We start from the raw sequence: 12261 nt of genomic DNA, 5'->3' as shown, positions 1-12261 counted from the left end.
TTTCCCTAATAAACCACTTAACTCTGTATGGTTCGTGGGTCCTGTGAGATGTTGGCAGTGAATTATGGATCCCACAGACAGGAGGAAGAGTACTGAGGGCAGAGGGAGGAGTTCATGTTAGAGATGATGGGGTGATGTAGCAGTTTGAGGAAGTTCGACATTTGGGACTTCTTTAACCTCCACCTCATAGGGACTAGCCTACTGTTGATCCTTCTAAAAGGAATTATTCATTTACTGTCCCTTGACCACACTCTTTTTTTTTTTTAATTTTATTTTGATTTGGGTGAAGATTTACAGAGTAAATTCACTTTTCATAGAGCAGTTCACATATACTTTGTCTCATGTCATTGACCACAATTTACCACAATGCAACAGCTCCCCTCCCACTTCCTCCCCATAGTTACCTCTTCCCAGTGTCCATCCCTCCATACTCTCCTGCACCCTGAGCTGTCTCCCTGTGCATAAGCAGCCCTGCCTTCTCCCATGATTGTTCTCTCCAGGGCGTGTGTCTACTTGAGGTAAATGTTTAACTCACATGCCTGTACTTTGTTTGGCTGGAAACCACAGGTGTGGGTTCAATTCCAGACCTGAAGAGTAGCTAGGGGCCATAGTCTCAGTGGTTCCACCAGGCTCTATTGGACCAGCAAACCTGGTCCCCACTTTTTTTTTTTTTGCCTCCAAATGATTTTGAGTTTTGTTCCACATTGTTTTCCCTCTCTACGCAGGATCTCCTACATCCCTTCCAAGAGGATGACAGTGGTAGCCGGGCACCATCTAGTTCTTGTGGTCTCAGAGTTGTATAGGTTGCAGATTGGATGGTGTACCAGTTGCTAGGACTGATTGTTTCCATTAATTTTGGTTTTCTTCTTTCTTCTTGACAAGGAGAGACCCATTGTTGCATCTAGATGGCAACTTGCTTCCTTTTAAGATCCCAGTTGCTACTTGCCAAAGTAGGAGGTGGAACAATGTTTTGTATAGTATGTTATGCCGGTTGAGTTTGATGTCCCCTGTGACTATGGTCCCAAGCCCGCAGGTTCAACTAGTCGGTCCCTCTGGGTAGCTGGCTGTGACCAAGCAGTGACCACAACCTTGCCCCTTGTCAGCTCTACTATACACCTGGGAATTCTGATCATTCACATAAACTTATAGGACTGTCTGCCAACCTATATATGAACTTGGATACACTCCCATTTAGACATACCTAATTGTTTAGCCTGTCCACCTATCTATCCATCCATATACCCATGCTTGCCTTCACTGACAACTCAGTACTGTATATGCAAAAGGGTTCATATTTGTTGTCTGTACTTCCCATGTGCCTCTCTATGTCTTTCTCATCCTCAATGCTGCCATATTGGTCACTCACATTTGGTACATTGCCCTTCTCTTCACCCAAATCAATATTTATCTCTATCTATCTAACAGCGTTCCCTCCCCACCCCTCCCTCTCCTAGTAACCAACAAAGAAAATTTCCTCCAATAGATAAACCTTTCCTTAACTTTTACAATAATGGACTAATACAATATTTGTCCTTTTGTGATTCACTTATTTCATTCAGCATAATGTCTTCCAAGTTCATCCACGTTATGCGGTGTTTTGCAGATTCTACATTATTCTTTAGCATTGCATATTTTGACCACACTCTTGACCAAGATAACATGTTCTGCAACATTCTGAGGCACCTACCCAGAACGCTGTGGACACAAGGAACCAGCTTCAGAACACAGGAGCAAACTGTGGCTAAGGTTGAGTGTGACAGCCAATACAAATTCTTGATAAAGAGGGTTATGAGAGCAGGCTGAATGTCAGCCAATCAAATGTGCCCGTACTCTTCCCAACTCTGTACAAAGTTCTACAAAATTGAGGACAAAAGATGTGCTTCAATACACCCTCTTTGCAGCCCTATTTTGAACTTTCATTTTGGCGCTTCCTGATTTGCAAAGTTTTCGATCTCAAAGGAACTCATATTTTACAGAAACTCTTTCATTTTGAACAGAACATATCCCAATGCTTTTGGGTCTATGATGTGGGGTCTTATGGACCGACTGGACCAGAACCCCACAAATCTCCCCCAGGGTAAAATGCCTTAAGATCCCCCTCTGATCTTAATAGCATCCAAAGAGCTCTGATCTGGTGAGCACCCGTCTCTTCTCCTCCTCCATCTTCCACGTGTATTTGGGTCTAATCCCAGATGGTGGCTGGCAAACACATCTGCACTGATTGCCCAACAGTCAGCCCTTTTTTCCCCTGGTACAAAGGCTCACTGCACCCAGGTTCTGCTTTCCCTGGGTGGGTGCTGGATGCTGTGGCTGCCTTCAACTCTCTGCAACCCTACAGAACAGAGTAGAATTGCCCCATAGGATTTCCAAGATTGTCGTCTTTATGGAAGCAGACTGCATCAGCTTTTTTCCCACAGAGTGGCTGGTGGGTTCAAACAACAGACCCTTCTGTTGTTAGCAGCTGAGCCCTTAAGCACTGCACTGAAAGCTTGCCAGTTATAACTCACCCCCCCAGAGGCGCCGTGGAAGACAGGCCTGGCAGTCTACTGCTGAAAGGTCACAGCCTAGGACACCCTATGGTCCGCACACATGGGGTCACCATGAGTTGGGATTGACTCGATAGGAGCTAACAACTTGACTCCAACACCAACCAGGATCTCTACCCAGCATAGACTTGGCTTCCTGCTGCAGTGCAGTAGGGAGACCACCACCCCACACCAAAAAGGCCATGTACCACCCTAGCCCCTTGCCAGCAGAGGGTGCTGCCCTTGGGTCTTGTACCTTTAGCCCCTACTTTTCAGCTCTAAAGTGGACATACTGAGCCCTGCCATCCCCTCTCTGAGGCTGGAGAAGGATCACCATGGTCCATGCCCCTTCCCATATGCCTGGGTGTGGGCAGAGAGGCTGAGACGCCATCTTGATGGACAGGAATGGGCCCAGCCCTCTGCCCTATTCCCTTCAGGACAGCCCCACTCACCCTCTTCCCTATCCTCTGCCTTCCCACCCCTCTCCCAGGGGCCCTAGGGTTGAACAAGAGGCTCAGCTGCTGACTGTGGCCCACAACGGCCACTCCATGTCCCCTACTCCCCAGGCATTCTGTGCAGATCAGGAGCAGACCCTACATGGGCTTCTTAAATGCCAGTGGTGACATTTGAGCCGGGATTCCCTAGGGAGACCCTCCACGCACTCACCATGATGTTCCATCATCATCTCTGTCAGCAAAGCTGCCGTCCTCCACTGTGCCCTGCCCTCCAGCTGGGTCTCCAGTAGCCTGTGTGCACATCAAGTCCTTGTGTATGAAAAATGAATTTGGTCTGTAAACTTTCACCCAAATCACAATTGAGAAGGGGTCATGCACTTCTCAAAGAATTGGCTGGTGAAAACCTTATGAACAGCAGTGAAACACTGTTTGATTTGTTACTGGAAAACTTTATGAATAGCCCCGAAACATTGTCTGATATAGTGCCGAAAGATGAGCTCCTCAGGTCAGAAGACACTCAAAATATGACAGGGGAAGAGCTGCCTCCTTAAAGTAAAGTTGACTTTAATGATGTGGATGGAGTAAAGCTTTCAGGATCCTCATTTGCTGATGTGGCATGACTCAAAATTAGAAGAAACAACTGCAAACATCCATTAATAATCAGAATATGGAATGACATATGAATCTAGGAAAATGGGAAGTTGTCAAAAATGAAACGGAATGCATAAAGATTGATATTGTGTAAGCATTAGTGAGCTGAAATGGACTGCTTTTGGCCATTTTGAATCAGACAACCTTATGATCTACTACAACAAGAATGACAAATTGAAGAGGAATTGTGTGGCATCCATCTTCACAAAAAATGTTTCAAAATCAATCCTGAAGTATAATGCTGTCAGTGATAGGATAATATCCATAAGCCTACAAGGGAGACCAGTTAATAGTACTATTATTCAAGTTTATGCAACAACCACCAAAGCCAAAGACTAGGAAATTGAAGATTTTTACCAACTTCTGCAGTCTGAAATTGACCAAACATGCCATCAAGATGTGTTGATTATCAGTGGTGATTGGAATGCAAAAGTTGGAAACAAAGGAGAATCACCAGTAGTTGGAAAAAATGGCTTTGGTGATAGAAATAATGCTGGAGATCACATGATAGAAGTTTGCAAGACCAACAACTTATTCTTTGGAGATACCTTTTTTCAACAACATAAGGGTGGCTGTACACATGGATCTTGCCAGATGGAATACACAAGAATCAGATTGACTACATCTGTGGAAAGAGGTGATGGAGAAGCTTAATATCTTCAGCCAAAACAAGGCCAGGACCTGACTGTAGAGGAGACCATCAATTGCTCATATGCAACTTCAAGTTGAAGCTGAAGACAATTAAAACAAGTCCATGAGAGCCAAAATATGACCTTGATTATATCCCAACTGAATTTAGAGGCCATCTAAAGAACAGATTTGATGCACTGAGTTTCATTGACTGAAAACCAGACAAATTGTGAGATGACATCAAGAACATCATCCATAAGGAAAACAAAAGGTCATTAAAAAGACAGCAAAGGAAGAAAAGACCAAAATAGATGTCAGAAGAGACTATGAAACTTGCTCTTGAACAGAGAGTAGCTAAAGCAAATGGAAGAAATGACAAGATAAAAGAACTGAACAGAAGATTTCAAAAAGAAGCTTGAGAAGACAAAGTCAATTATTATAATAAAATATGCAAAGACCTGGAGCTAGAAAACCAAAAGGTAAAAAAATTTCCTGGCATTTGTCAAGCTGAAAGAACTGAAGAAAAATTCAAGGCTCAAGTTGAGATTCTATGGGCAAAAGGGATCTGACTGCTAACCAGAAGGCTGGCAGTTCAAACCCACCAGCCACTCCTCGGAAGTAAGGTTGGGCAGTCTACTTCCGTAGAGATATTGCCTCAGAAACCCAAGGCAGGGTTGCTATGAGTCAGAAAAAAAAATGACTTGATGGGAGTGAGTTTGGTATTTTTGGTTATGGGCAAATATTGAATGATGCAGGAAACATCAAAAGAAGATAGAAGGAATACACAGAGTCATTGTACCAAAAAGAATTGTAGATGATCATCCATTTCAGGAGGTGGCATATGATCAAGAACCCACGGTACTAGAGGGAGAAGTTGAAGCTTCACTGAAAATATTGGTAATAGGCAAGGCCCCAGGAATTGATGGAATACCCATTGAGATGTTTCAACAAATAGATGTTGTGCTGGAGGCACTCACTTGGCTATGCCAAGAGATTGGGAAAACAGCTACCTGACCAACTGACTGGAAGAGATCCATATTTGTACCCATTCCAAAGAAAGGTGATCCAACAGAATGTGCAAAAATTATCAAACAATATCATTAGTAAAACACACAAGTAAAATTTTGCTTAAGATAATTAAAAAATGGTTGCAGTGGTATATTGACAGGGAACTTCCACAAATGCAAGCTGCAGTCAGAAGAGGATGTGGAATGAGGGATATCATTGCTAATGTCAGATGGATCTTGGGTGGAAGCAAAGAATACCAGAAAGATATCTGTTGTTGTTGTTAGGTGCCATCGAGTTGTCTCTGACTCATAGCAACCCTATGCACAGCAGAACGAAACATTGCCTAGTCCCATGCCAACTCCACAATCCCTGCTATACTTGAGCCCATCGCCATAGCCACTGTGTCAATCCATTTCATTGAGGGCCTTCTCCTCTTTCATTGACCCTCCATCTTATCAAGCATGACATCTTTTGACAGTGTTTCAGGGCTATTCATAAAGTTTGCCAGTAATATATCAGACAGTGTTCCACTGCTATTCATAAGGTTTCCACTGGCCAATACTTTGAGAAGTGGATGGCACCTTCCTTCTTCTGAATCTGTCTTATTCTGGAAGCTCCCCTGAAACCTGTCCACCGTGGATGACCCTGATGGTATTTGAAATACCAGTGACATAGCCTCCAGCCTCACGGCAACATGCAAGCCACCACGGTATGACAAAGTGACAGATGAGTAGTTCTAAATAAATCTAGTGGGATTGCAAAACTGACTGACCCCCTCTCAGTGTTCTGTGCCTCTTATTTGCATTCTTAGCAGGCTGTTCAATCCCTGTCCTGGGTTCTCAAGTAACTTATTTGCATAGATACACCTGATAATTTTGTGGAAATTACAAGACCATAGTGGGAAAGGTCATATAAAAGTGGTTCATCATGTGGCAGAAAGACTTGCCTGTGACTACAGGGCTCTTTGCTACTTTGAGGAAAGGGCAGTGATGAGGGCTACATCCAGCATCCAAACACTGCCTGTGAGAGCCAAGGATTATGCATTCTTGTAGGTGCTTCTTCCCATGTCAAACCAAGGTTTCAATGGAACCCTGGAATTGCATAGGCTAGTCAAGGGGCCTTGATGGCACAAGGATTAAGTGCTCAGCTGCTAACCTGATTGTTGGCAACTCAAACTCTCTGAGCAGGTACCTTGGGCAAAGCTTGGCAATCTGCTTCCAGAAAGATGACACCCAGAAAACTCCATTGGGCGGTTCTGCTCCATTATATGGAGTGGGCCTGAGCTGGAATCGACTTGAGGGCATCCAACAACAACAAATCGAGAAACAGAGACGCAGGAACGATAGGAACCCTTGAATATTGCCAAAGAGAAAGAAGGGCCCAAGTTACCTCAGGTTTTTTTTTTTTTTTTTTTTTAATTGTGATTTGAGTAAAAGTTTACAGAGCAAATTCAATTTCCATAAAGTAGTTCACATACACTTTGTCTCATGACATTGAGTACAATTTACCACAATGCAACAGCTCCCCTCCCATTTCCTCCCCATGGTTACAACTCTCTTCCTGTGTCCTTCCCTCCATGCACTCCTACCCCCTGAGCTGTCTCCCTGTGCACACAGCCATTCTATTCTCCAACAATTGCTCTCTCCAAGGAGTGTATCTACTTAATGTAAATGTTCAGCTCATATGCCTGTTTTTTGTTTGGCTGGAAGTCACAGGTGTAGTTCAATTTCAGACCTGAAGGGCAGCTAGGGGCCATAGTCTTAGTGGTTTCATCAGGCTCTATCAGACCAGCAAACCTAGCCCCCCTTCCCCCCCCAAATGATTTTGAGTTTTGTTCCACATTGTTCTCCCACTCTATCCAGGATCTCCTACATACATCCCCTTCCAAGTGGTTGACATCATCTAGTTTTTCTGGTCTCATACCATTTTTGTAAACTGTTTGGATAGTATCTCCTAAAGCTGAGTAGATATAAACCCATGCCCCAACAATTCTATTATCATATATACCCAACAGAAATTCAATCACATGTCATGAAAACACATTCCACAATTTACATCCCAGCACTAACCATCACAGTCACAAAGCAAAACCTTTCACATGTGGAATGATTACATTTATGGTTTGATATTCACACAATGGAAATCTATCACTAGCAATGTATAATAATACTGATTAATTCACCAATAACATAAAAAATTTAATAAACCAAGTACAAAAGAGTCCTAGTCTGATTCCCTTTATATAAGGTATAAAGGAAGTGAAAGTGCTGATGGCAGTCAAGAGTTGTGTTTACCTTTAGACACTGTGACTGGGAATGGGCACAGGAGGCATCTAGTGCTCTGACAATATTCTGTTTCTTGATCTAGGAGCTGTATACACGTGTGCTCAGTTTGTGAAATTTTACTTGTGACTTGTGTACGTCTCTTTACATTTTTTTAGCAATACATATCAGGAAATAAGACTATAGGAAGGTAAGAGTTTATTAGTGCTAATGTCCTTATATGGCCAAGGTAAAGGTGAAAGGTATGCAATAACTTAGTTATGATTAGTTTTTTTAAGTTTGCTGAAATTTTTAGGTTAGAAATGAAGAAATACTGAATACATAGCATTCAAAGAAAAAAGGTGCAAGGTAAATTATTAAAATAAATAAACATGGCTGAAGTTAAGTTAGATATACTAAGAAACACAGCAGTATCATGAAGAGCACACATTCAGTTCATAAATCCTTCCCAATATATCCATTATTATATTAAACATAAAAAAATAATGACTCCTGATAGAATCAAATATTGTTTGACCATATTCAGTAGGATATCTTTTGAAGATATGTTGTTGGGTGCCATTTTGTTGGGCTCTGACTCACAGTGACCCTATGTACAACAGAATGAAACACTGACCAGTCGTGTGCTATCCTCACAATGCTTGGTGTACTTGAGCCCAGCGATGCAGCCACCATGTCAGTCCACCTCACTGAGGGTCTTCCCCTTTCTCACTGACCCTCCACTTTACCAAGCATATCCTTTTCCAGCGAATGGTCCCTTCTGACAACATGACCAAAGTAGGTGCTTGAATAATTTCTTTTAGAAAGATTAGCACAAGGGCAGTCTCTATGAGATGGAGGTTAAAGATGTCCCAAGTGCCCAACTTTTCCAAACTGCCATGCTTCTCCATTATCTTTGACATCAACTTCTCCTCCTCCCCTCAATCATCTCCCTCCTGTCTGAGGGCTCCTTAGTTTGCTGTAACGTCTCACTGAACTCACCAAGTCCCAAGGAAACAGCTCACGTGGTGGTGGTGGAGGCTGGGAAGCTGACGGGCTGAAAAGTCCTAGGTGTGTGGGCAGGTCTGGAGAATTCTCCCAACTTACATGGTTGCAGGGGAAGGTGAGCCCAAATTGGCAGGTCAGATGACGACTGCTGTCTCAAGTCCAGGGGTGAGATGATGAACCAAACACAGAACCAGAGCAAGAAAGCGAACCTTTCCAGAACATTCTTATATATAGACTCAAGGAAACTAAGGGTGGTGACTTGAGTCATGCGCTAGCAAGGCAGGACATCCTTGATACATACATGGGACATCAACATACATCCCATGCTAGACAGGCATAGAGACTAGGATTTACAATCCATCACAAACGGAAGGACAATGGCTAGAAGGGCCATATTAAGCAATTCACTGCACTGCAGTAGGTGAGACAAAGTCTGGCCATTCAGGCTTCCAAGGAGCACTCTGGCTGCTCTTCCTCCAGGACACATTGGTTTGTTCTTCTTGCAGTCCATGGTAGTTTCAGGATTCTTCTCCAACACCACAACTCAAAAGCATCAACTCTCCTTTGGTCTTCCTTACTCATTGTCTGGCTTTCACATGTATAGGAGGTGATTGAAAATACAATGACTTAGGTCAGGCACCCAGGAGGGAGCTCTGGTAGCATAATGCCTGAGGCACTTGATTACTAACAAGATGGCTGGTAGTTCAAATTTACCAGCCACCCCTCGGAAGAATTCCACAGCAATACCACCTCGGAAACCCAAGAAGGGGTCACTATGAGTCGGGGCTGACTAGATGGCACATAACAACAACAACAAGTCTTCAAAGTGATATTTTTGTTCTTTAACGCGTGGAAGAGGTCTTTTGCAGCAGATTTTCCCAGTGCAATACGATGTCTGATTTCTTGACTTGTGCTTCCAAAGGTGTTATTGTGGCTCCATGTGACATGAAATCTAACAACTTCACTCTTTTCTCCAAAGCTTTATACTGGTTGAAGATACAGAGCTGACATATTCAAAATCAAGTCGCTAAATAAAACATTACATTCCATGTAATTTTACTAATTAGTCAATTAACATCAAAGGGGAAATATCAGCTAAGTAGACTTCAAGATTAAAGTTTGTCCTTGTTATGATTAACATTATTTTACATTTTTCAGTGTCCAGTTTTCCAATATTATTGCTTGATTATAACAATCTCTTAATACACACCCACACATACTATACATGTTAAATGTACATGTATATGAACGTTGTTGTTGTTGTTATGTGCTGTCGAGTCGGACCTGACTCATAGCGACCCCTCCTTGGGTTTCCGAGGCGGTATCACTACGGAAGTAGATTGCCCCATCTTCCTTCTGAGGAGTGGCTGGTGTGTTTGAACCGCCAGCCTTCTGGTTAGTAGTCCAGTGCCTTAGGCACTATGCTACCAGAGCGTGTGTATGAATAATAGCTGACAAAAAGTGAAGAGAACTTGTATCCCCTCTTTCCCATTCCATCAAAGCTCAAGTGGCACTTTCACTCTCTGACTGATTTCCTGGAGTCAGGTCTCCACAAGTTAGGACTCAGTGCTTCCTGCTCCTGCCAAATAGACAAAAAGCAGCCTCTCTGCTGGTTTTCATGGCACCTAGTGGGCTTGATGAACCGCCAGAATGAGTCACAGAACTAACTCATGGAAATTATTTCCAATACTTACAGTTGCCTTTTTATTACAACCAGAAAAGATTCAAGCATAGAGATGCATCAGGGAAGGTCTGAGAGAGGTCCAGGCATGTGGCCTCCATTAATTATAGGGACATGGTGCTCCTTCTCCTGAGTATGGATGTTCTCACCCACCCCGGTGTCCCCAAAGAGAGCAATGCAACATCCTGGATACCTTAGCCATTGGGATATTAATGAATATGCACGATTTGGACCCTCATGCATAGTTATGATCCACCTAACCAATGGATATGCATGACAGCATTGGGTTCCCATCCCTTTCTGAAGCCACTTCTCCAGGCTTAGGGCCTGTATACCCCCTACTTGCCTGGCTACTTTGAAAAACCAAAAAAATCAAATCCACTGCCACCGTTTTGATTCCAACCCACAGCAATCCTATAGGACAGAGTAGTATTGCCCTATAGGGTTTAAAAGATCTTTATGGCAGTAGGCTGCTTCATTTCTCTCCAGTGGAACAGCTGGTCTATACAAACCACAAACTTTTTGGTTAGGAGTCACATGCTTTAAACACTGCACCACTGACTTGTCTTGATTGTTCAGGTAATTTTCCAAAACCAGAGTGGACTCTGTGGGCCAAATCAAGTCCTTGGTCCCACTCTCTAAGCATAGGACTTATGCTTATATTATGTGTAAGATTCTGGGAAGGATGAGTGAGTAAACAACTGAACACTGCAAAAACATACAACTTACATTGTCCTCACAAGCGCAGGGCATCTTGTCTTCCTTATCCAGGCACAGCAGAGCATGAACGCACTGGAGTCTTGAGTCATGAGAAGAAAGGGGCTCACCGTTGGGAAACCCCCAGTGATCAGGGCAGCGATGTTCACGAGCATCCAACCTGGATCGTCCAAAACAGCTAAGAAACTCTGGAAGATACAGGACAGAGTGTAAAACGACACAAAGGTGCTCATTAGGAGAAGGATGGTTACCGTAGCTCTGGTCTCAGGAGAGGATCTATAGGAGAAGTTGTTCCTATGAATATGTTGGACCCGCTGTTTGTGTCTGTACAGGATGAGAATCATGGAGCTGCTGGCCCACATCATGAGTCCCAAACACACAACATCAGGGAATACTAACAATGCCGCATTCAGTGACGACGTGATTTCATCATGAAGCACAGAAGAACAGTATCCATAAACTCTTCCCACTGTGATGTTTTTGTTCCTCCGGTTGCTGGTCATATTCCTAAGAAACATGATGTTTACCAGCATGTAGAGGACCCAGCACAGGACTATGGAGAAGCCTATGTACTTGGGAGCCTTCAGCTTCAGCTCGGCCCACCTGGAGCTCCTGGGCCCGATGGTGACGGCCTGGAAGACACTCAAGAGGCAGGTGCTGCCGATGGACACACCCCTGGCCACTCTGTGAACATAGAAAAGAAGTTTGCATCCAGAATCATCGAGGAAATCTTTCCATCCAAAAGCCGCTATTGTCTGGGGGATTCCTTTGGAGAGAATCACCAAGGAATTGGCAGTTACCAGATGCCTGAGAATCAAGTCTGTGGATTTTAACCTGCGTCCAGTGAAGTAGAAGAAGGTATAGTGGTAAAGAAGATAGAAATTTCCCAGGATCCCAACGACAGTCTGTGATAAGAAGATCATTGCTAATGTGAAATCCCTGGAGGACATTGTCTCAGTTCCCTGTGACTGATATTTGTCTTCAAAGCAGGAAGTTCCTATAGAGAAGATGAGGCATGAGCCATGTGCATGATGTCCAGTGAAATCCAGTATTATCACTTACTATTGCTCCTGCCTTAGAAATATATATTTCATGTTTTTCTTTTCTTAAAAGGTTGAGTGTATAATCATTGATGAGTATTAATTGTGTGTAAATCAGTTACAAATGTCATACATGTGGTAAGTTTTGTCCTTCCCAAATCTAAGAACCATTCACGACTATGACTTTCATTAGAAAGATGAAGCAAAATTCAGCACCAAGAGATTAAGAGATTTGTCTAAATTCACAGGATGGTTAGGGCTGGGAAGGGAGTTGAAAGTGGTTTG

At 43.3% G+C, this 12261-nt stretch overlaps 1 protein-coding gene across 1 annotated transcript; it reads right to left on the bottom strand.

Annotated features, from left to right (window-relative positions):
- Positions 1-10944: 10944 nt before the first annotated feature.
- On the bottom strand, positions 10945-11978 carry LOC103211288 (vomeronasal type-1 receptor 4-like). The gene has a single exon (XM_007957230.2). It carries the CDS (start codon positions 11884-11886, stop codon positions 10945-10947), a length of 942 nt encoding a protein of 313 aa, XP_007955421.1. The 5' UTR covers positions 11887-11978.
- Positions 11979-12261: the final 283 nt, after the last annotated feature.

Source organism: Orycteropus afer, unplaced genomic scaffold (genome assembly GCF_000298275.1).
Source record: "Orycteropus afer afer isolate SDZICR_OR568_19922 unplaced genomic scaffold, OryAfe1.0 scaffold00718, whole genome shotgun sequence".
Lineage (NCBI taxonomy): Eukaryota > Metazoa > Chordata > Mammalia > Tubulidentata > Orycteropodidae > Orycteropus > Orycteropus afer.
Note: the sequence above shows the minus strand (reverse complement) of the source record. Positions and strands in the feature narration are given on the sequence as shown.